At 36.6% G+C, this 26,535-nt stretch overlaps 1 protein-coding gene across 2 annotated transcripts in view; it reads right to left on the bottom strand.

Annotated features, from left to right (window-relative positions):
- Window positions 1–1,847: 1,847 nt before the first annotated feature.
- SACS (sacsin molecular chaperone) overlaps window positions 1,848–26,535 on the bottom strand; it is a 46,547-nt gene continuing 21,859 nt past the window's right edge. For both annotated transcript variants that reach the window (XM_082305072.1, XM_082305073.1), the window contains exons 5-9: window positions 24,353–24,464; window positions 22,888–23,034; window positions 20,534–22,016; window positions 18,027–18,118; window positions 1,848–14,971 (exon numbers count right to left, since the gene is read on the bottom strand). In XM_082305072.1, the coding sequence (XP_082161198.1) occupies window positions 3,411–14,971; window positions 18,027–18,118; window positions 20,534–22,016; window positions 22,888–23,034; window positions 24,353–24,464 (13,395 nt within the window). In that variant the 3' untranslated portion in view covers window positions 1,848–3,410. The remainder of the gene's footprint in view (window positions 14,972–18,026; window positions 18,119–20,533; window positions 22,017–22,887; window positions 23,035–24,352; window positions 24,465–26,535) is intronic.

The raw sequence follows: 26,535 nt of genomic DNA on the forward strand, positions 1-26,535 counted from the left end.
AGTCCGACCATCCTCCAAGTGCTCAGATCCAGCAATGGGAAATCTCAAAGTTGGCACTACCCTCCTTTACTTTAACTGGAGCAATTACAATGGATTTTATTAAAGCAACCCAAGTACCAAGCGAATGCAATTGTTATAGTTCTTAAATCCTAGTTTTCAAATCACCATAGTAACTTCATTTTGATGATGATTTGAGTACAAATATTGCAAAACTGCATTTCTTTATACAACAAACCATTTCTTCTGGTAGTTGGCTACGCAAAAATCTATTTCCTTAAAAAAAGAAAAAAAAGAAAACCTCGTGTCACCAATTGCTGAGGCAAGGGACCGGTGCTTTTTAGAATAGGTGCTAATGCCATTGTTTGAGAGGAAAACTTTTAAAGCTTCCACAAGATCAATAGTAACAAACCTGCCACGGCTTGTGACAACTGCCCTTCCTTAGATTCAGGCTGCCAAATGTGCGGCTACAGCAGTTTCCTGTACCACTGATGCTTGCGAAACCTCCCAGCTGTAACCCTGGGAGACAGAACTACCGAGGACATTACTGGTACCTGTGGAAGATAACGAGGACGCACACCGGGCTGAAAAGACCTTTTCTCTCGTGTGAACTTGTGTAATCTGCAGAATTACTTGTGAGATACATTTTTGTGGAATCTACATGCTAACGTTTGCTTCTACCGACCCTTACTAAGGACTCATCACATACTAACTGTCCTGAGCTTCCACGCTTAGGAACAAGTACGTTATTCTGCATTTCCCAAGGCTCCCAGCTGAGCCAAAAGGAAGCTGAATTAAGCATTTCATTTATTTATATTTACACAGGGATGAAATGGCACCTATGAAATCAGTTTCTATCACAATACGGTTTTCTGGTCTCATAAGGCCTCTTTATTTAGGCTACCTCTTACAGTGAGTTAAGCTAATAAAAAAAGTAAGTAAGAGACTTCCAATTGAGACACCACTCTTGCCTGTCTCTGTGCATCCATATTTCAGTTTTATTGCAACTGATCGGTGGTATCAACCAAGGATTAATAGAATAAATGCATTTTTCTGTGTCATTCGGGTTTTCTTGCTCACCGTGGCTCAATATTTAAAATTACTTCAGACCATTAGCTTCCTAAAAACTGGGACCATTTTCTTTCTTGCAGTGTCAGCACTCAACAATATATACAAAATAAACAAAATAAAAATATAACAAAATAGTTTAGTAGTTCTGCACAGCCATTTTAATAGTTCATAATAATATTGGGAAGGCAACATAAGTTGCTTACAAAACACAGTTATGTGCTTAAAAGATTTCCTTCCTCAAGATCTCGCCTAAAAATGGGAAAGCGTTCATGTTGCTCCTCTGTTATTTGTTTTCATGCTACCGTGCTACCTTACGTTTTAGCTCCGTTTAAACTGAAAAAAAAAACCCCAAAGAACTGTTTCCTTTTGTTAGTATTTTGCTTACCCTGAACGCTATTCATCTAACTTCACGCACAAAGTCAGTAACAGCCACAAAGGAATCTGTTTAAAAAACATAGGGAATTAACTAAACTGATTTATTGCATGGCACACCGGGATTTGTGTTTTACTTACATGCTATTTATTGCAAAAAAGCAGCAAAATGTACAATTTCTTTGAGAAAACTGCAAACATTTGTCATTGCAAGAAAAAAGCATTTTTCCTTTTTCATAGTATTTCAGTACTTGTACAATTACTTAGAATGAATTGAGAGTGTGTATTTACCTATGTAAAAGAAAGCTTGAAATAATAGGTAAATTTAGTCTACTTTATGGAACCAAAACACATCAGACTGAAATATATGTTTGCATTTTTCTTTATTAAAATTATGGCACTTAATATTTAATCGCAGAAATAATAATAGGGCTTCACAATCAGAAGCAGCATCATTTTCCAAACATCACATTTCTTCCCACTACAATTTGCAAGATTTTTCAGAAGAGAACAAGCCCTTTATAATTTGCACAAAACTGAAGAAGCCTTCATCATGATTTTTTATTTTTGGATTACAACGCTATCGCAGCTGTATCAGCCCCACAAGCTCAATGCTGTTTATTTTCCTTTGTATTCTGTAAGTTAAATTACAGTTTCATTGTGCTGTCAAGTAAACAGTTTTAATAGCATGTCACTGGAAAATGTTTAACATTTATGTTCCATGTGGCTGGTCCAGCAAAGAACAATCCTTCCATTTAGCATTACCCTTCCATATTTTTTAATTTTTTAAGTTTTTTTTACAAATAGCTAACATTGAACGTATTGCATGACATTACCAAAAGTATTACAAACTATAAAAGAAAGAATGTGAACTAAAAATCAGGCTTCTCTAGGGCTGTAGTGAACAACAAAATAAAAAGAGCATTACATTGCAGCACCTTTAAACATGTAACAAAAACCAGTGCTCAGTGTACACCAAAAATGGGTTACTGAATTGTACTATTATCAACGTTTGTTTGTGGAAAAATATTTATATATATGTACACACACAAAGGCACACACGCAGAAAAAAAAAATTCAAGCATTTAGACATCTGAAAACTGAGTTTTGGTGTTCAAAAAAAAAATCATAAAACACCATATAATAATGTTCACCAATTTTATACCATCCACATGCATTTTTCATTAAACAAAAGATGACAGGCTCTAGAAAAAAAAGTAAATTAAATAATTATTTTACAATAAGGTAAATGCAATCAATGCATGACATGAAGTTGCATGTTAAATCAAGTATCATTATTCAGCATTAAAAAAACTGTACCAGGTCACAGGTACTAAACTATCCTTTAAATGTTCACAATGTGATGCTGCAGCAAATTTATAATCAGATCCAGCTGATAGGAGTATTACTATGAGTGACACGAATGTCCACAGAACACAAAAGAATACAGAAATGCTTTGGAGCAATACCTCCAAAGTTATTTTAATTTCCATCCCACCTCCCATTTCATAGTATGTCCAGTCTTAAGATTAGTACATTGAAAACTGACATTACCATTTTGGAAACATTATATTAAATGAAATAAAATCTAATAAGGAGTTATAATTACAGGCTTCATCTAACAGAAAGCTAAGCTTTGGTTATATAAAGTGCAGTTCAATAATATGCCAATTACTCACAATATTGTACATACAGCTAATTTTTGCAGCTCAATTTCCTTGCAAATTTTAAAAAAATATTCATGTTTTACAGTTTGCTTATACAGCAGGCTCAGATAAAAAAAAATCCCATTTAAATAAATCTCAATTCTAAGTACTTCAGTACCATCCACCTTTGTGCACTACGCTTCTGAACTGCTTGGCAATGTGTAACCTCCTGGATGTTCAGTAATCTGCACAACTGCGTTTGTATCCTGTCACATGAAATGCCTACGCTCTTGACAAAACAGTCCCCTAATCTCTTCAAATCTCTTATACTTTTTGTTGTATAAAGTTTTCAAGTTTTATGATGATACAAGCAGTACATTCCATCACTCTCATAGCAACTTCTGAAGTAAACCTATCATTGGGAATCTGTGGAAAAGGAAGTAAGTCAGGATACCTAGTTTTTAAGCTATCTACTCCATAAGCTTCCAATGTCTGAACATCATTTGTAAGCCCTTCAAGCTGCTGACTATATTCCTCTATTTTTTGTGCAAGGGCTGCTGGTTTTACGTCTTTGTCTGATTTGCCCTTCACAGCATAGTCAGCTGCAATCAAGGCTAGTTTAGTAGAAAGGTAGCATTTAAAGCATACCCACTCGTTGGCATTTTTATGAAGGTCATTTCTTGCAGCTGAAAAGTTAGCTCGGGCCTGCCTAAGCCATCGACGTGCCTCTACAGGATTGCCAACGGACCTGAATGTAGGTGGGACGAAAAAGCGTTGTGAGTTAGATGGCCCCGTGGAAGACGGACACGTTTCTTTATACTGTTGCCTTTCAGATTTGTGGCTTGTTGCCTCTTGATTCCATGAAGTATAAAATCTCTGAAATGAAAATTTATCTGACTGAAATCGAGAAGCAGAGGCTGAAAATGGTCTTCTTGAGGTTCTGTCCATATTTTGATCCATAAAGGCCTGTTTTTCTAGCCTGTTAATCTCATTCTGTAAGTGTTTGAAAACTTCATTAGCTATATCAAGATTATCTGCATTTTTATCTGGATGCCATTTAAGATACAACCTCCTAATAATCTTTTTTCTTTCAGATTCTGGAAGCTTCCAAGCCTGTTCAATCACAGATGTCACTTCTCTTAATATTTCTGGCAACAAGTTGGACTTTATCTTTTTTGGAGAGTGATGTTTTGAGGATATTGTTTTGTGGCTCTCTCTACCAGTGAAGAGAGGCGGAATTGTCCTCGGTCCATGTGCTGGAAATTCTGTAGGACTGGTTGGGGTAGAAGGTGTGCTATCCCTGCTTTGAGAACTTTCCTCCGGTCTTGAAAATTTGTACAAGTCAAGAGAGCTCACTATTTTATATTCACTATATCCAATATCAATCTGGTAAATCTTCCCTAGAAAACTGGGACTTTCATCATCTTCTCTTTCTACTTCTTGTACAATGATTGCATAGGTATAAGTTGGTTGATATGATCCATATATATCACCACCTTCAGCATCAACAAGGTAACCAACATATTCACCAGGATAAAATACATTCATTGGATCCATAAGAAGTGTATAGTGAATTTCAGCTGGTATAGGAGTGCCAGGTGTTGGTAGTTCAAGTTTTGATGGCTCAGAAGAGTCATACTTCACTCCTAAACTGTCAAGCTTCTCACTGATCCGGTAAATATCATTACAACCCAGCATGGCAATTAAATACGAGGTATCAGAAATCAGGTTGTCAGTTGCAGATTTTAAGGTCATTGCCAGCGCTAACAGGAAATTTATGTCTTTGCTGTCAGAATGCTGTATGTAGAGCAATATTACTGCATTTCCATATCTCTTCAGGAAAGCAAATGTTTCACTTTTGCTGTGGGGAATAGGAGCAAACCCTTTAACTCTTAATGTTGTTTGCAACTTCTCAAAACAGGAAACTTTCAAACCTTCTCGCAAAGCTTTGCAAAGTCGAACTGCTTTCTCTTCATTAGCTAAAAAAGCATTGTCATTTTCATGCTTCATAATCCTAATGAGTCCTGTGATGAATTGTTCTGAAGACAACAGTAACTGTAACCTTCCCTGCAAAGAACATAATGCTCCAAACTGACAAATTTTGGGAGACTCTTCATCCAACTGTTCTTCAAGAATACTGCTAAGTAAGCGAGGCCTCAATTTCTGAGGGAACAACATTATCAATTTAGTATGAAAACCATGGTCTTTGCCTAAGTAACACTGGCTAAGATCAACAAGCATTTGCACACCAATGTTACCTTGGATTCTGCTTTTGTAGTGGGGTGCATCATCAAAAACTAAGATACTAGACTTTACCAACCTACCATCTTGACTGGGAAGGTAAAGGGCAAAATCCCTCATATTCTCAAGGTCATTCCGAACCTTGACAGAATCATTCTGAAGACTTTTGAACAGGCCAGAAACTACTCTCTTAACTGTGCGCATTTCATTAGGATCCAATTGCTTTCCCTCCGAGTTCTTGAATATGCGACCTAGAACTTCAACATACTGCTTTGTTGAAATAATATCTTCAGTACCTAAATGTTTAAATAACTGATGGAAAGTACCGAGTTCTAAAGGAAGCTTGTAAAGATAAGGTTTAAAATCAGATTCATACTCCAGGTTTATTACCACCTCTTCAGGCTTAAGGAGCTTCCAACCTTCTTCCACCATTACAAAAGAAACTCCTCGAAGCTGAAAGCGGAATTCCCTTTTCTCTGTACTAAGAAATTCATAAATGCTTCTTAGGACTTTGGCCCTAGTTTTCACCATGTCCTCATCCAAAGTTGTTATGTTGCATATGTTCCTGCAGTTATTGATAACTTTGTCCAGGGGAGGGTCCAAATTAACATTCAGCATCGTTAGAACTTGCTCAAGTTGTTCTTGTGCACCAAGACTACTTCCTTCTTGCTCTTTGATGCTTAAAGGTGTTGCTTTCTCAGGAAGAATGGGACATGAAGTCCACAGCAACTGCAACACATCAGTCTGTTTGAATTTAGGATTTACCTGTGCCCCATTGAATCGTATCAGAGGAAGCGTCCCATTAACTTCTTGATACTGAGGATGAAATCTAACAAATTCTGCTGGAGCTCGTTCGGGGCACAGAAAAGGAATTAATGACAATTCTTTCAGAAAATTTCCTGACAAAAGGTCAGTTCTTTCTTGAAATATGTGATGAAGGAGGACATCAACAGTATTCTGTAGTGTTTCTTTAGACCAGTTTTCCGTGTTCGCTCGCATGCTGATCTCCTTAGCAAACTGTAATAACTGTTGCTGTGAAATGATGAATTTCAATCCAATATGCCGTAGAAAAGTTACCCATGATGGAAGGAATGCAGCTTGATTTTTTGGTTTTGTAAGTTGCTCTAGTTTCTTAAAAAAATCTTGAGGTATAAAGAATTTTTCAGGAAGCATAACTTCAAAGACTTTGACAGTCCTATCATAAAAGTATTTTGCAGGTTTTAATCTATTGCTTGCATCATGAATGATCAAAATGCTTTCAAGCTTTTCAAACAGCTGTTCTTTCATTTCTGATGTTTCTTCAATGCTAGTTAGCCTATTCTTTAAGTAGATCAAGTGTTCTAATTTTGCATCATAAGACAGACTTTCAATTTTTGGCAAAAGATGTTTCAAGTACACTTCAAGATCATCCACAGACACACAGCCAAGCACCGTATACAAATCTTTCAGATGAACCTTCTCTTCAAGAAAAGCTGATGAAGTCGACTGTGTCCATCTGTCTACTTCCACTGATGGGATGCTTTTCGTGAGGACGTAACACGTCCCATATTTTGAAATGCTGATGTATCGGCCACTAATCGATTTATAACATGGAAGAGACTTCAAAATTTTAATGTCATCCTGAGATGTCAAGTGACATAAATTGCAATTGAAGTACATTAAGAGAGCCTCAAAGTCACTTTCTGCTAACTTTTCAGTCCTAAAAGTTGATGTCTGTACCATATATTGTATGGCTTTCAGAATGCTTGAAGGATTATCTATATTTGCTGTACATCCCGACAACAAAGGCACTAAAGCACTGTCCTTGGAGCAAATTTTGTTCAATGCCAGCTGAATACAGCCTGTTTTCATTAAAGCATGAAAGACTTTATCACTCTGAGCATTTGGAAAAACAGCTATATGCATAATGCTGAGGGGAAGCAAAACATCACACTCTGGCACAACAAGATGATTAGCTGAGACAGTAAACCTTACACCTGGGAGCAAAGTCCAGTCCTTCAAAGTTTCAACAACATCATTGAATTTTGCTTGTGTATCTTCTTGCTCTTCCTTAATATTTATAGACTCACTAATAAAATGCCAAGCATTTTTAAGCCAAGATTCACTTGCAAAGTTTTCCTTCCATTTCATACAATTTCTAGTTTTATATTCTCTAGGCAACACAGATGATAACAATTCAGCAAAACTTGTGATATCAAAGACTTTTGCTACTTCACTGCTAAGTAAAATATTGCTGTATCTCAAATACAATGTGTTCATAAAGAGATCCTTGCGAGATGGAATCAGTTCATGGTATGTTGTTAAGAACTTCGGTCGCTTTGAATCAAAAATTTGCAAAACATTGTCAAGAGTAATAAGGAGTGGCAAGCCCTCAATTTGGATTTCATTTTCTTCTGCATCTTTAAAACAATAGTCAACCAGAAGTTTGAGACTATGGAAGAGTTTCAGATTTGTCTGCTGAAGACGACAGGGTAACTTCCCGATGTGGCAATTAGAGTCTGGAAAAGAAAATGTCATCAAAAATAATCGGACATCAGCAGGTGTAACGTAGGTGACAGGAATATCTGCATCTACCAAACAGTGGTACAGATTTGCAGTTTCATCACAGTTATATACCAAATTAAATCCAATTTCTAAGAGTAAATGCTTGAGTCTGTAAACATTTTCAGCCACTGTCTTCCGCGTTGTGATGTTGTATTCTGTATTCTTGAGATGCTGCAATTCATCTTGTAGTAAATTGTCAAAGAACGGCCTGCCTTTGTTCACAGTAGACATGTTAACCCATGTGATAATAACAGCAGAATGCAAATCAGAACCATCAATATTTGGAGCTCGCATAACAGGTAAAAGACGCTTCAAATCTTCATAAATGCAACTGTAAACTGCTTTCACTAAACAATACCAATCTGGCTGAATATCAAGTCTATTAACTGGAAAAAAGGATAAAAATTTTTTTAAAGTGTCTTTCACAACGTGAATGGGTGTGTTTTGCAGCACTGACACTGTAGGATCAGTGCCTGGAAAATACCGTTTCTTCAGCTGAATAAGCAGTTCAACATAAGCTGGTGCTATCAGCGCTGTCATTAGGCTACTATTCCAGTCACTTCTTACTCCAACACCATTATCGTCACGCCATAGATTTCTTCTTGCAGAATCCAGAGCAAAGTGTCCATTCACATGAAATGGTAATCCAGTTTCTAGAGACAATGGTAAGAAACAGAACGCTCTGTGGGGTTTTTTGTAATTATGAGTAATGCAAGCTGCTACCCCACCACGTGGAAAAAGAGTAATGTCCTCATTCTTATGGGCTGAAACAACACTTTTGGATACCTTTTCCATGGCTGAAAAGCCTGACCTGTTACAAATCAACCAAGTTGTAAGGTTTCCTTCCGAGTCTTCAGTATCCATTGTGTAAGTAATCTGTTGCACAGGTATTTCACTTAGCTGCTTTTTTTTAGTTACACTGTCAATTACAGATGCATGGAATTGCTTTCGTTTCAGTCTGTCTCCATCAGTGATTTTGCCTTGTACAGAATACAACACATTCAGTGCTCCTGTTGTTTTTTCTATCTCACAAATAGAAATTTTTTCCATATGGTTCAGAAACATCAAGAGTTCTGCTCCATCTGTACGCAGCTTATCTAAAAGATTTTGGACCATTCTATCTGAGCATGGAACTGAGGAAATTTCTGATACTTTCGCCATTTCTCCATTTCGAAGAGGAAACCTAAACATTGTGCAATTATCCAGTTTAAAGTGATTTCCTAAGTAGAGGTCCAGTACATCTGAGAACTGTGTTCTGAAATCTGCATCTAAATCTCTAAACATGCGGCCAGGACTTGTTGATGTTGAACCTGGTGCATATCTAGCATGAGGATCAAAAATACAAAGTATATCATTGCCAGATATGAAAGAAGGGCAATCAGTAATGTGATAAACAGAATTGAAACCTATACCATATTGGCCAGTTTTACAGGGATTTCCTACTTTTGTACCTTTTCCAAGGTTCTGAATTCCTCGAATATCATCTTCTGTAAAAGGCTGATTGTTGTAAACACACAGTGCTGGTCCTTGAAGCGGTGCCCATTTCTCATCAAATATTCTATCGGCTGGATGCTGTCTAGGATCAAACACAAAACAGATCTCTGTAGCTTTTGCATCATCTGCATTCTGAAGGAGCTCTTTCAGCATTTCTTTTTCTGAAGGGTAGGCATTAAGAATGCTTTTAATTCTACTTGTCAATTTTTCTTTCTGGCCAAATTCTGTTCCAAGGGTAGTAAAACAGATATTGGATGCATATCTTTCTAAGGCTTTATGGCGTTTTGGTATTGCTCCAAGCTTGACTGCAACTTCTCTTGGAATATCACCATGACAATATTTAACAGTCGTGTCTTTAACTTTAATCCACGGGCAGTCATTGTAACACAAAGATTTTGCAGGCAGAAGTGCAAGACGAGTATCGGGTAACAAAATCTCACCATACTTTTTCTCACAAAATTCCTGCTTCTTCTCTCTAATGAGGCCCCATATTCCTTCGCTAATTATTCTCCTGCAAAGCTGAAAGTTGTCTTCTGTTAGTTGTTTGGTCCCTCTTTCCTGATTTATTAATTCCAGAACTACAGCAAAATCTTCAACTGTAAAAGCCTGTCTTACACCCACACTTTCAAATAGCTCACGGAAACTATTTTTATATTTATTAGGCAACTGATAGAGATAGGGTGCTGCTTCAAAATTCAAATGAAAAGACACTTTTGTTGGATCAACATACACGTTCTCAACCAGAATAAAACTACAGTTTGTCAGTTGTTCAATTATCATAGCTTTTGTTGATTCATTCTGTAACATTGCTTCATGTAGATATTTGTAACAAGCATTAGTGATATTTTCTTGATATAACGTGATTCCATCAAATGACTTTGCAACTTCTTCTAACTGATTTATGACCAAATTAACAGATGGTTTCTTCAGTAAACCCAAAAATTCTTTGACAGCTAATGACAAAGCACCGCAACCTTTAAAGGAGTGGGAGTTTTCATTAAGAATTGGTTGTATTAGGCAAACTATATCTTGATGTTCAGCAGTGAAAAGATCAGTTGCTGAAAACATTGCTTCAGGCTGAAAATCACTGCCTTTCCAGTGCAGTGAGAACCCTGCTGGTTTGCTAAGAAAAGGAAGGAAAGGGATGGTTTGACATTTTGCAGCAAATTCTTTAGCTCTAGGGTCCCTAGATTTTAGTTTTTCATCAATAAGACTCAGTATAATACTGCTTCTGAGACAAGCTGCAGCATGATCAATCTTGTTAATTTCTGCTACTGACTCTGCACGTTCTATCAGATCTTCCCATAAAACATCATCTTTAGCCATTCCCAACTGAACAAGTTTAACCAAAATAACTGGGTTAAGATAATCCTGAGCGGTGCCGTAAGGAAATCTTCCATCTTCAGCATCATATAACTTTGCAACTCTTCCTTCAGGATGGATCAGTCTTGATGGTGTAACTAACGGATGTCCATCCAATGAACAAGGAATACACGGAGTAACACGAAGAATTCCTGAGAACTCCTCAACTTTTTCATTGAGAACGTAACGCATCAAAGGATCACGCAGCTCTGCATGAATCTCCTGAACATTAGGGAAAAATACCTCAGAAAAGAACTGTTTCTCAGAGAAGGTGTTCTCCAATAATATGTATTTGCATCCTGCTTCTTCAAATCCTGTCTTTACCCAGGAGGGGAGATCTACAGCACACAGATTTTTGGAACCAATTTTTTTAAGGTACTTCAGAAAGATCTTAAAGGCTGACGGTCCAACATCTGGTCGTTTGAGTATAGAGTCATCTAAAAACCTGACATTCTTCATGGAAACCCAAGAGACACCATCAGAAAACACTTTGATCCCTTCTTTGCTTTTCATATGAGCTATGTCTTCATAAAACCCTTGACAAATAACAGAAAAATCATCATGAACTGAATCAGGATCTGGCCACACTGCACAGTAACTGTAGTCAACTAGCTCGCCATTGAGCGCCATGTCACGTAGAACGCAAAGTGCTTCTATGTAGGCTTTTACAATAACATGCCTCATGAATACTGTATTCCATCTTCCTTTTGTGTCTGTTTTCCAGATCTCTTTCCGATTTGAAGTAACTGCAAAGCAGCCATTTATATGAAGAGGTAAGCCTGTTTTTATTCGTAGAGGTAAATAGCAGAATACTTCACCCATGTTATTGCAATTAGGTTTCACAATCCACTTTTGATCCTGGGTTTCAGACAGCAACACTCCTACTCCACCACAGGGAACAAGACCTAGTCTTCGTCCACTTTCATGTAATGAAAACTTTAAAGCATCTCCAGTGTCCATGCAAGAACATATAAGCCATGTTGTTGAATCTACTGTTTTCTGTGGCAATTCATCAGCTGATCTTTTTATCTGTCCCGATTTAGCCATTTCAAAGAAAGAAGCTGGATCATCTTCTGTACCTCTGAAAAGTGGAGACTGTAAATCAGCAATCCGCCTAAATACGTGGTGAAACTCTTCTACTACTATCTGTAAGATACATGAGGACTTTGGTGTTTCAGTGGGAAGCTTTTTATTACTGCTGCTGCAGACCTTCATGAGTTTAGCCGCTTCCTTTAAAACACTTACATTTGGTGCAGTCAAGGCTTTGGAAGAACACAGATTTTTTTTGATAGTGACAACATCTTGTGCCACCCCGGGATCATCTGCCTCAATTTTCAAGTATTTCAAAACCATTGAATTTACACTCTGAGCAAATATTATCAGTCTATGACCACAAATGCTAAATTCATCCACAAGAGAGTAAATGTCTGCTGTGTTGTAACATGCACTGCTGACTTCACTCACTTTAGCTTCCTGCTGAGTTCTAAAGGACAGCCTGAAAAGCGTTCCTTTGTAGCTGTAAGGAGATTCTACAGTCAATGGTAGCTGGCAACCAAAAACTCCTATAAATGGCTTAAACTGATTGGGAAATTTTCGCAGCCTCTTCTGTTGTTTACTCCAGTTGATTTTGATCCCAGGGTTAGATTTATCTCTAATGTGCTTACTGATATGGTTAACATTTGGATCAAACATAATCATGAACTCCCGGCTCAAAATAATAGGAACATCAGTGATATGATAAACTGAATTGAATCCCAGTCCAAATTTCCCTACTTTGTCAACTTCACTCCTTTTTAAAGACTCTCCTAATCGAGTTATATTTAGGAAATCAGAGTCGGAAAATTCAGAATTATTGAATGACCACAAAGCTGGACCATGACATGCTGCCATTCCTGGATCCAGAAGATTCTCTCTTATATCCATATTTCTTCTCATGTCAATCAGGAAATTACATTCTGTTGCATTAGCATCATCAGCATTTTGAAGCAGCTCTTTAAAGATATCTGAAATGGAAGGGTATTCTTCCAAAATGTTTTTAATTCTTACAGTCAGAGGCTCTCTTTGCCCAGATTGCTCAAATCCCATATTTTCTGGATTAATCAATCTTGTGCTAAGGCATGGGACATTTAACCACTCAGCGGTTTTCATTGGTATGTCTTCATGCACCAAAATTATTGGTTCAACAGAATCTTCGAGCAAATCGTTTAAGTCATCAACTTTGATATCACAGTAACAGCACTCATGAATTGGCCTCATCGCCAGTTTATAAGGAAGTTTGCCACTGTATAGTGGCATGGGTGTATGCAGACTTGCAGGAATCTGATTGCTGTACAGCCATCTTATGATGCTCAACATAATGTGAAGGTTTTGTTTACTCTCTTGTTCCGAGAGAGACTGCTCACTTTTTATATATATTTTCTGAATGACCATAGAAACATGGTCTGGTGTTAACTGCTCAATTGAACCACAACATTTAAACAACTGGTGAAACTTCGCCATAGTTTTTGGCACATAATGTAGATAAGGCTGGAGATCAAGATCAGGTACTGACTTTATTACTGCTTGTGTGAGGGAACAAAATGTTTTACCTGTCCAAACCCAGGGAAATTTCAGGGCTTTAAAAGCTTCTTTGCCTTCTTCTAGATGATCATGCATAAATCCATAAATCTCAAGCAAGATATGCTGAAATTGATAATAGTCCTCATCGCTGAAGGTTTTAGAACTGTGCCAGTCAACCACCACCTTGAAATGCTTTAAGACTGCTTCTATGCTGGGCTTGGTGGGGATGCCGAGTGCTTTTTCTATATGCAACAGCACATTTTCCACAAGAGGAACTGAGGAACCAACTAAAATTGCGTGAGATATATCACACATTCCTGGTGGCAAGCACAGATTACAATGATCTCCTTTCCAAACTAAGGATCCTGGATAATTTGGAGGTCTTTCCTTACATGCAGGAATCCATTTTATTTTTTTCAGCGCAGCTTTTGTTTCAGATGAGTGAAGCAGTGTATGGTTTTTGTTCAAAATCATCAAGAGAGTTCTAGCTTTTCTTAACAGTAAATCATGATTGGTGTTGGAGCTAGCATGCAAACTTTCAATTTTATTTGCCACTCTCATAATATCACTTTCCTCAAGATTGGCCTCATTTTTTAAGCCTATTTGTCTCAGAGAATGAAGAATATCTGAAGATGTAAAAATAACAGGGGGGAAGCAAATTTCCTCCTCAGCATAAAACAAATGTTGCAGAAGTTCTACCTCAGGATCAAAGAGTTCATTTGCTGACATTATCTTTTCCTGTGAAATCTTAATAAACTTTAATGATGTCAGCCAATCTATCACATCTGTATTCTCATTTTTCAGAAAAGTCAGATTTTCAAGAACCCATTGCATTATCTGTGTTGTTTCATCGTATGAATAAAAATCACTTCTAATGTCTTGTAAAACAAACTTCAAGCAATCTGTGCTCTTTAGCTGTTCTATTTTCAGCAGGTTAGCTAAGCGAATAGTGGCTTCATCGCTGCTGTCAATTATTGGAATAGAAAATCTTAGACCAGGAGGAATTTTGGCAGTGTGGTGTAATACCTTACTACCTTTTAGCCCAGTAAAAACAGGAATACTTTCATCAGATGATTTCTCAATTTTTTTAAATATTAGCAATTCCTGAATAATTCTTCTCTCTTTTTCACTTGCATCAGTTAAACTAGCTAAGAATGCCCTAAGAGCATCTTTATGTGTTGACGGGAATGATGCAACCTGACTGCATAGCTTCTGTAAGGACATTTTTTCCATTATTTGTAAAACAGCGCTTGGTAATGGTGGATGCACGTATTTTTTTATAAGTGGATGTTGGACAGAAATATCCAGCTTCTTAAGTACAACTCCACCAACTTTCTGAATAATATCAGCTAAGTATTCCGGGAGCTGAGCCTCAGATTCGTCTTCCAGAATGATAGGTGATGGATTCCTAAATCTAACCAGTTCCACTGATGTTTGGTTTTCCTCCAGCAGTGTCTTGGGGATAAGTGGCATGTCATCAAACACACTCAAGTCATCAGAAAAATGTATATATAGGTTCTTCCAGACCATCTTAAGCCAGGAAATTGATGGGTGATTTTTGTCTTCCAAACCTGGATACCACTGTACCACCATGTCTCTGCCAGGCCACACGCTATTCATAACTTCTTTAATGAGTCGGGCAAATCTTTCTGGGTTCAGAAGCTGCAGCTGAGTGCATGGCCTTCCTGAAATTATAGCAAAAGAGCAAAGCCGTGAAAATCACAGTTACATAACAAAGTACTTTTGGTTGTTAGGGGGGAAAGAAAATATAAAAATAAACACATCTAACTCATGCCCTACCTTTTCATTTTGTGGAAAAAACTGTTTGTTAAATAGAACTGCAGACACCAGCTCCCCTTGTTTTTAGGAGTTAATTAAAAGCGAATACATTCCATATTAGTATAAAGATAAAAACAAATTGACAATGATCAATATGTCACTCCATTTGTTAGTTTGACACAAGAGTTCTCAGGCATACACAGCAACTACGGATTTATAATCAAAGCAGAAGCTTCAAACATATCTTTTTGTTTGGTTGATTCTTTACACTACTTATTTGACTAGCGGTAAATAAGAATCTAATCCATTATTTGTTTGTCTATAACTGCAAAGATTCAAATAGATTTGAAAGATTATTTATTAGATAGAGCAAAGAGCAGTTCAGGTGCAGATGATCTTACACTAAAACGGACAAGCAACAAAACTTAGTTGTGCAAGAAGTGCTAAAACTAAGTTTAGATATATATGCTTTTATTCTTATTATCAAAGCCCTCACTAAAAGAAATACATGTTAATGCTCATATCTTAACTATCATTAAGGCAGCTTATACTTAAAATCTACAGAATGTCTGAGGGTAAGAAAATAGTACAGAATATAAAACTACCACTACAATTCCCAACGACATCAAAAACAATGACAGAAATGGAAGCAAGGCATCTATTTGAATTTCAGATCTTTCTTCCATCTAGACAGCACTGCCATCTCCTTAAAAGCAACAGTCCAATTAAAGATACTGTCCCTGCTCTGCTGGAAATCCTGTCCCTGCTCTGCTGGAAATCAGTAGTAAGACATCGTTCAGAAAATTTTTTTTCCTTTCACCTCATGCCTGCAGAACTATACATTCTGTTAGTTCTATTGAACAGAAAACACAGGTAAACACAGCAGCCTTGTGAAAGTGAGAAATACTTGCAGCAGTGGGCCAGCAAGATAAGAATCTACTTAAAAGCTAAGGTTAAATCCCATTATTTGAGCACAGATCTTTAGAAATACCGTTTTAAAATCTATACATGTGATATTAAAATACTGGAAATCTTCCTGCATGGGAATTTATTAAAAAAATGCATAAATACACCAATGAAAATATTGATCATTTCTGTGTAACATAACTACAGTGTTTTCTTCATCAATATGCATTTCCCCTCAACTGTATTTAGAACTCTTTTCATAATTATCTTTGGTAGCTATCTTTTGGCAGCTCTATTTGGCAAGTTTTGTTTACAAGAAAGCTGGGGTAATGAGAATAGCTAATCACCAAATTCACACAAATATCAAGCTTCAATCCAAACCAGTAGATCTTCAGTTAATAATCGTACCTGAAAATCCCCAGAGAAGCTGTTGGGCTAGAATATAATCAAATCCATTTTTAGAAAATATCTCGTGAGTCACACATTAACACACTAAATACAGAAACAGTTATTAAACTAGAAAAATACAGTATACATTTTAGGAGAGAAAAAGACCTGGTTTTCTTTGTACAACACAACAAAAAAAAATTGCATCCCATTTTCTCAAAGAAAAAATACAAGAAAGTTTCTATTCCTGCAACTGTATCAGGAACCTCTCTGATATTATTTCTACAGATATATAAGTAAATTTCTTGAAAGGTAAGGTTTCAAAACCTGCCAAAAACCCCTCTAATACTTATTATAAATAATAACTTACAATTTTTATGGTACTGCAGTTGTACATTACAATTATGCAAAATCCTAGAATGAAGAATAATTTAGGAGGATGTAGAATGTAGAGAAAAATAGGCACTACAATCTTGCAAAGGATAATCTAAAAGTCCTTAGGCATTTCTAGAAGATTTGGAAGAATTATACTTGTCATATGCATTTACAAAACTACGTTCTTCTAATCAACGAGAGGCATACTACCAACCAAGAACTAGTCCCTAGAAAAATGTCATTCAAAGAAACCGCCAGAGAAAGAAAAGACAGAAGCAAGACCTTAAATGTGACCAAAAAAATCTTCCCAAGAGCTAAAAAGACTAGACAGACTTTTCTAATTCTAATAAAAATTTCTAATTCTAATAGATTGAGCAATTTAAAAAAAAAAAAAAAAAAAAAAGATAGAGAAGAGAGACAAGGATCTTATTCTGAAAAGCACATTTTCTAGACATTGAAGAGTAAAATAGCTCACAACATACTTACACTATTTAAAAATAAGCTGAAGAGTGACTTGCTTGAAATTTGTGTTTACATGAAATGACTTCTGAGACTCAGACATCAAATTTACCAATCAAATGCATAATGAAACACAAGAGTGGAAAGGTAAATATAGACAAACTCTTGAGTAGAAAAAGAGGCTAAAAATTTAATTGTGAACGCAGTTTAACATAGAAGCATCTTATCTACAGATGAAGCAAACTTCTTCACCAACTCATTTGATCAAGACTGGAAGTATTTCAGTAGGTCCACACTGACGCAACCATAAGCTATGAATTAAGACTCAGGCAACAATTGATGAAATTATACGGTTTACAGTATGCTTGAAGCTACATGTTTAAGCTAGTTTCAGCTGGTTTTAAAAAAAAACGCACTGATGTGATCACTTGCGATTGTGAGATAAGAGATGATCCACAATACCAAAACCATGACATAACTATTGCATATGCAGATACTACAAACGCAAAACAGAATTCAGACTCTTAAGTGGAGGAATACTATTTGCACAGAATTACTGGACCTTGAATACATGCTTTACTAAGTGAATATCTATTTCTTTATTGTAAATTTTCATCCTTCTTCCCTTGCCTTTGCCTTCTTGTTCATCTATAATTTTCATTTGTGTCATTTCCAATTCAAACAACATAGTCTATCATATCTTTTTTAGATGACCAACTTATTTATGTGAACTCCATTTCAAAAAAAGGCATTGCTTTAAACTTGTGTTTAGAACTAGTCTGTTCAACCATTAGCAATCTGTTTCACTATATGAGAATACAAAAGACATATTACCTCTGCTTTTGGCAGCTTCTTTCAAAGCAGCTAGAACCTCAGGCTTCAGGTCATCAGAAAGTAACCTTCCTTCCAGGCCAGGAAAGAGTGATCTAAGCACACCATAAAAAAAAAAAACAAAACAAAACAAAAACAAAAAAACAACAAAAAAAAAACCCACACACTTTAGCAAAGCATCTAATTGATTTGTGTTGCTGCACAAAAATTACCAGCATGGTAAGACAGTCGCATGCAAAGCAATTGCTCACATATGCAGAACTGGGCATTCAGTGGGCATTTTCTTATAAATGAGAAAATCATATATTTAGAAGCAGAGAGTAGCAAGAAACTTATTTTTCCAACTACTCTTCTTTTCAAAGCAGGTCTAAGCAATTTTTCTCTTGATAGAAAAACCAGGATTAGAAAATTATTTTCATCTATTTGTATTCTAACCAAAAAAAGGGTAAAACAGCACCTACTATTCTACGTCTCTTAAAGATTCTGTTTGAAAGTATACAAAAAAAAAAAAAATACAAACATGTAATTCTAGGACTTCACACAGATCTCTGGATTCCAAAAGATCTGCAGACAGTTGTTAAGACTATTGTAGTCAAGAGTCAGGCTCATCCTGCCCTTCTCTCCCCTTCATGTTAGCACATAAAACTGAACAGTTTTTTAGGGCTTTGGTCTTCCTGAAATAAAAAATAACTATCCGGTTTAATTCTGACAGCAGCTATGTCAATTACACGTAAAACAACAAAGAATATTTCTTGTTCTTCCACAGGTGCTAACAGAAAGAAATTCATAAGAGCTTATTTCAGCTTTTTAAGCAGGCTCCAAATTTGAATACGCAAAGAGTCAAACTCTTAAGTTGAAAGTGTTAAAACACCTAGCATAAGTTAATTATTATATTTATAACATCAGAATTAAAAATAATTACTGTAAGCAAGAATAGAGGCAAATAAAGCACCACTATTTCAAATTTCTGTATTATCATAGCTAGCAAGTGGATTTATGCCTGGTATAAAATGCTTTTGTATCAGTTTTATAAGACTAACCAAACTAAGTCCATTAACAACAGAACATTAACTGAATAAGATATAGTGATATCTAAGTTCCCAAAAAAGTATCTTATGACTAGTCTGAAGCAGGACTGTAAGGAAAATTTGTTAGTGTCATCATGGGAATGTTTTCTGTATTAGTATACTGGATTAACTTCTCAAAGGAGAAACAAAGTGAAAGAATAGCAAAAGATAAATCATCTCACAACAGATGCTAAGATAATTTTTTTAAAAAAAGACACTAGAATCACAGGCTCTGAGCAGTGTTAATCCACTAGTAAATAACCTGAATTGTCTAGAACAAGAAAGATCCTGGGTTTAGAATATAATAGAAAAAGAACAGCAGCAGACTTGAAAAAAGCAAACTCCCCTCAAGCAACATGGGGTGACCAGTTACCTGCATCCAACTGCTTTTCTTGAAGATGTGTTGTCTATACATATATTCAAACCACAATTTACATAACGACCTTACTTGAAGCACTTTTTACCTTAATAATATCTATATTGGCACACTCATAGGGCAGTAAAAACAGCAAAGCACAAGTCAAATGTCACGTACTCTCAAGCTGAGGATCTGAAAATTAGTGGAACTCTGAAGGAAAGGAGAAGGAGGGGTGGTTGTGAACATACATACGTGTAATGCTTTGTAAGGAAGAACAGCTACAGGTAAGACATCTGGTGTGTCTGAGCAACTTCAAGCAGTACCTCTTAGAGATTACTTGGAGAAGGGTCCAGATTTAACAAATTTTTTATATATGCATACTCCAGTACAGACATAAAAAGCAGTGGTCATCCTCTTCCTCCCATTCCAGCTACCCTGCTCTTTCCTATCCCCTCCCCAGTGTCAGTCCAAGCTTTTTTGGTAGATGAAATGTGAACCAAATTGGAACATTGATGGAGCTGGGAAATGAGCAAGGAAAAAAAATTAATTGGAGAGGGACTAGAAAGAACAAAGGGAGAACAGATGTAGAAGACAAACCCACTTCTTTCCATGGTAGTATCTGCTTACTTCCTGAAACCACTAAGTGTTTAGCACTAAGCACTTCACTGAAGGTAAGAGTGTTGTGTGAAAAAAAGCCTGAAGTAATCTTAAGCTTTACGTTTAAAAAAAAAAAGCTTTTATCACTACCTAATTTAATGGACTTCCTAGTATGCATGCTTCTAACCTCCTTCTATTTATAATTCTCAGAAGAAAGCTAATTTGAAATATATCCTGAGGTATTCCCCTAAAGCCCAGATCACGTGATTCTTTTTAAAGTTATAATGGTAAGTTGCTGTCAAACTTTTCAAATGAGACATACGCACACAAACACGTACATATATACAGAAAACAGTTCGATCTACGCATTATTTCATTACATTACAGGCTGCTGCGTATCATCTTGTTTGCCAATAAGCAAATAACAGCCTGAAGCTCTGTTAACATTTAAATTTAAAAAAACCCAGTATTTAAAATATTAAGCATACCTGGGATATTCTTCTGAGGTTATGTAAACTACATCCTGTTCTGACACAGATGAGGAAAAAGGAATAAAATTTCCATTCTGTAGTGGCAAGAGCTCCAACCCAATCAGTTCACTGTAGACTCCATCAGAAAGCACAAATTCTAAAAGATGAAGCTTTTCTTCAGCAGGTCCACTGTGTCCAGATTTCCTTAGTACTTGCCGTACTACAGCAGGAGTCACTTTTTTCACAGCTTTAGCAGCAGAAATAGTAAGATGCACTGCACTAGCAATATTTGCTGGTACCTTGGCAATCTGCTTCCCTGAATTCTGGAGGTAGCTGAGAACAGACTGTGTGTACTCCAAACTCTCATCCATTTCAGAAAAGTGCACCTGTTCCACTTTTATCCACTGATTACTCACTGAGTAAATAACTGTATGCTGGAACAGCTCTTTAAAGAGAGGTACTACAATTGGTTTCCAGGGTACCCTGATTTTGTTCTCATCAGGCCATAACCTATAAATTCTTTCAACTGACAATGGAAAATCCGAATTCTTCTCAGTCTCCATTCGTTTGATAGCTTCCAAAATAAGGGTGGTATATGCCTTTGGCACTATATTTACCACAAGAAGATCATTCCACAAAGCTGCTGGATCTCTCCATTGATCCAGCTCTCGCCATTTGATACTCCTCCTATTGTCTGTAAGACCAAAGAAACCACTAACATGAACTGGGAGTCCAGTTTTGCTTTCTTCACCTGGAGGCAAAGGCAGAAAACAAAACGCTCTTCCTGAAAAATCTGCTACAGCTCCTTTTTCCTCCCCATTAGCTGATAAAGACATGGCTATTCCAATAGTAGGAACAAATTTCAAGTCATCAGCTAAACAATCCAGTTCAGTACACATTCCTCGTCCACCTACACAATTACATACTAACCAAGATGTTTTCTGTGCGTCCTTAACAGTCTCATCTTCTACAACTATATTTACATGGTATGTCACACATGTTACGCTATTGCTTGGAACTCCCTTACAGTACTGATTTATTGCAGTTCCTAAGATTTTGATAGAATTGGGTCTTTCATGTTTCAAGGCCTTGTTCTCACTAGCAGTCACTCTAAAAATCAGCCTCTCAGTTCCATCAGCTTCCCTAACATACAATGAAACATCTTGAACACTCTTCAAGAAGAGCAATACTGTGTCTGCATCTGCTCTGAAGGATTCAAACAGCTCCAAAACCTTTTGTTTGTCATAAACATTGCTGCTCAGTTGGGAAGGTTGCAGACGAAGCGGGAAACGAAAAAAGGTACCAGGAAAGTTTCCATTCTTAAAGGTTTCCTTAGTGCTGCCAAATACACCAATGAATGGTGCAAACTGGTCTGTAAGTTCATTGATTTCCTTGCTGTCTTCTTTTAGATTCCAACACTGGCCTGATTCATGAGGACCAAAAAGGGTTTGATGGGGATCAAGCATTCCAATCTGGTCACCACTGAAAATACTAGGGACATCTGTATACATAAAAAACAACTATTAATAATCCTAAAAAACATACTTTTCAAACAGAGTCTTAAGGAACAAATTTTAAAAGAGCAAGAAAAACAAATGTTATAAAACTGCAATGAACCTAGTGTAATTCTGATAAGATTCAATTCAGGGCTGATTGACAGGAAGAAACAAGCACACCCCTATTCTGCAATTAAATATATAAATATTCATGCAACTATTCTGAATTTTAGCAAACAGTGAGCAACAAAGTGTAATTTTTTTCAATTTTATAATTTTATCTTTCCAATATTTTCAGAAAAAAAAAAAAAAATTTAATTTACTGAAGATGTATTCTATTACAATCATACTTTGCAGATCTTGAAGGCTTGCCAATAGTAATCTTGTACATTTAAAAGCATAAATTCCCAGAATTATCAAACCGCTGGACTAAGCTTTTATTCATGCTCTACTAGGTAAAATATTGTGAAAAAACATCCTGTGTCTTACAAACTCACTTTACAAGTTAAAAATGTTATTTCAGCAAAAATTTGCCTCTTACTCTGTACTATTATAACTACTATGTAGACCGTAAGCAGTACTGACGTTATATGCTTAGAATCATAGAACCATAGAATCATTTAGATTGGAAAGGACCTTTGACATCGAGTCCAACCATTAACCTAACACTGCCAAGTCCACCACTAAACCATGTCCCTAAGTGCCACATCTACCCGGCTTTTAAATACCTCCAGGGACGGGGACTCCACCACCTTCCTGGGCAGCCTGTTCCAATGCTTGACAACCCTTTCGCTGACGACATTTTCCCTAATATCTAAAATAATTAAACAATTTAAAAATTCAACATTTTCATTTTAAAATATCTACTGAAAGTACCTGTTATATGATAAACTGAATTAAAGCCAATTCCAAATCTTCCAACTTTCAGGGGATCATCTTTCTTCCTGCTTCTTGCTATTTCCTGTATACCATGCCAGTCCTCAGGGGTGAAAATTGCATCATTGTATGCGTAAAATGCTGGCCCTATAATAGATAGGCAAGTGTTAAAAAGATGACAAAAGAAAACTATTTACTGTTAAAAATTTCTCAGAAATGAACTTACAGAACTGAGAGAGTATTTCTTTAAAGTATGCATGTGCAAATTTAATGGGGAAGCTATGACTCAAGCTGACATCAAATTATGCTTGGTGACGAAACGGCGGTATAGAGTAGCAGCAAAAACAGAAGCAAGAAGATGGATTTACCTCTGTATATGATACTTAAGAGATTTATAGTCTGATGTGGTACCTAGTTCTGGTGTCCACATTTTAAAAGAATGATTCTGAAAAACTGAACAGAAAGCAGAAAACAACAAAACTTCTGAAAGAAGTGTCCTGTGGCGCAAGGCTTAAACTCGATCCGTTCAGTCTATCAAAAAGACATTTGAAAGATGTACTAATCACAGTCTATTAATACCTCCACTGGAAGGGAATACATGGCAAGATAGAACAGTAACCTGTGTCTAGAAAATAAGACAGACAAATTCAAATTAGAAATCATAATGAGGCTGATTAACAACTGAAAAAAGCTAGAAACAAGAAGTAGCGGATCATTCATCATTGAAATCTTCAAATCACGACTGAATGCCTTTTGGGATGATTATGCATACTAATTTGTTTGATAAATACATAACTGACCTCTGTCACACAAAGCTGTATTAGATGATGCAAAAACCTTAAAGTTACAAGAAACTACATTTGCAATATACAGGCAGCATGGAGCAAAGTTTGGTGTAAGGGTGAGAGAATAAGAGATGGGGAAGAAAACAGAACTGCCTGAAGGGTGCTGAAGTGTGAGGGGCTAGGGTCATCTTTACATTACGAACTGGAGACAGCTGTCAAAAGGTAGAGGTTAATATGTAAAAAATCTGAAAATGATTGCCTAATACCCCAAGCATTCTTTTATCCTAGGTCTTACTTATTAAATCTTGTTTACTTGCTCTACTAAAAATCCTTTCTTGTATTTTAGGATACCAAGTGAACACAGGGAAATAAACCACAGGATACACAGTCATCCTGGGAGAAGTAACTTAGAATAAAGCAGAACATAAAGACTTTCTCAAACAACATTAACTGGAAGCAGCTGGAAAGCTGCTACTGACAAACTGGAAGAAGACAGTGTAAGGCCTTCAATACCAAACACTGGCTTTGGAAAAGAATTAACAACATTAGAACATAGACAAAATATGCACCTGGTAAGGTAGAAGTAGCAACAGAGCCATCCCTATATGGTCATCTCCATACAGCAAAGAGAAAAACACAGAACCAGAATAATGGCCAAAATTAATGAAAATTATATTTACCCTGATATTGTGCCATGTCCTTTGACCATAGAGTTTCTGTTCCATGCTGAGTTTCATCATATAAGAACCTAACCTCTGTGGCACCAGCATCTTCTGCATTCTGTATCAGTTCCTGAGACAGCAAAAAAACACACAAAACCAAAGTATAATGCAGTAATGTACATATTCTGGCAATGGCTTTCCAACTTAAACAGTAGAAAATAATAAGCAATTGTCTCAAGTGTAATTGTTTTCATACTTTTCAACCAAAATAATTTTATCCAGTTTACTTGAATGGAAACAGACATCATTATAGAAGAAATATTCAGACAAACACTATAAAAGTGATTTGAATTTGGAGCTCAAACACCACACACAAGCAGTAATTATAAAGTTTAGAAATAAATCATAGAATCATTTACATTGGAAAAGACCTTTAAGATCATAAAGTCCAACCGTTAACCCAGCACTGCCAAGTCCACCACTAAACCATGTCCCTAAGCACCACATCTACCTGGCTTTTAAATACCTCCAGGGATGGGGACTCCACCACTTCCCTGGGCAGCCTGGTCCAATGCTTGACAACTCTTTCACTGAAGAAATTTCCCTAATATCCAATCTAAACCTCCCCTGGCACAACTTGAGGCCATTTCCTCTCGTCCTATTGCTTGTTACTTGGGAGAAGAGACCGACCCCCACCTCGCTACAACCTCCTTTCAGGTAGTTGTCTCCCCTGAGCCTCCTTTTCTCCACGCTAAACAACGCCAGTTCCTTCAGCTGCTCTTAAGACTTGTGCTCTAGACCCTAAAGCTGCTAAACTGTTACTACTATATTATCCAAAATCAGAGTTGTACAAGTCTCAAAACAATGCAAGATGGCAGAAGAAAAAAAAAAAATTTAAAAGTTTACTGTTTAGCCCACACAACAGCTGTAAGACAACAGTGAGGCAACAAGTCAAAAAGGGCAATACACAGAACTCTTCTTTACATCAACTGAATTCCTCTTAACATTTCACAGTATGAACCAACTGTTCAAGAGCCACAGTGCTCACTCCTAACACCCCTTCAGCAAAGGGCTGCAAAACAGTTCTGCCCAGGAACTCTGTAAATCATGAGCCAACAGAGCTCACCTGTTGAGCAAAGCCCATAGACTAGAAAGAAGCTTATATTTAGTATTTGTTAATTAGTATTAGTAGTGGTGAGAGCTATGGAAAACTCTAATAACTAAAATGTCAATAAACTAGTTCTGTGAACACTACCATTAATAAAATATGCCTATCCAGTCCCATTTACATCAATAGCATTATACACTGCAGACACATTAGCATGATTATAAATACCTACAGGATTAGAGCTTCACACAATGCTCTGTTTACACTGAATCAAAGTGTATCAGGGCTCCAAAGATACACACTCATACATCATATACACCCATGTACACACATGTGTATGTCTGTGTGGGTATATGTAAGTTTGGCATAAGGAAGTATCTCAGCTGAATTGAAAAGCTAGGTAGGTACAACACGTCGCATCCAATGTATTCATACAACATAAATTTCATTCAGTTATGCATAAAAATAGAAGACTTGATAGCAAGATTAATTTTCACTTAAAAAAAATGCATCAACTAGCAGCAGATATCTCAGATTAGTTTGCATTCTAATACACTGTTGACAGTAAAATAAGCTTGTTATCCAATATCTGGTTTCAAAACTATAACCCCTCGATTTTTCACTTTGTGACAGTATGTTCAGTCTATAAGGCATATCACACAAGTAACCAAAATACATTTTTTGTATTGTTACTTCTACAAAACTTTGAAGCAAGATGAGGTAGCAAGAAATATACCCACAGTTCAGCATAAATAATGCATTTTTAAAGAATCTCCATGAGGTATTTAATTACAAAAAACATGCAATTCTTCTTCTAAAAGAATAACTACAGCAGTCATTCAAGAAGATACAGGAAGATAGCCAAAGCCTCTAGAAATATTAAATAATAAGTATAGAAACCACCATGTAGCCAGAGACTTGCATTCATGCTGTGGTACACGGGGCATCTGCTACATTCAGCTGTAACAGCATTGTATTTGAAGAATCCAAACACTGCATTCAATTTTAACCCATCAGCAAAATTCCTGGTAGTAATCCCTCCCTAACAGTCTGTTAACTATAAATTGTAAACCATGGAGAGAGGAACATTTCT

The sequence above is a fragment of the Platalea leucorodia genome (assembly GCF_965183815.1).
Source record: "Platalea leucorodia genome assembly, chromosome: 2".
NCBI lineage: Eukaryota > Metazoa > Chordata > Aves > Pelecaniformes > Threskiornithidae > Platalea > Platalea leucorodia.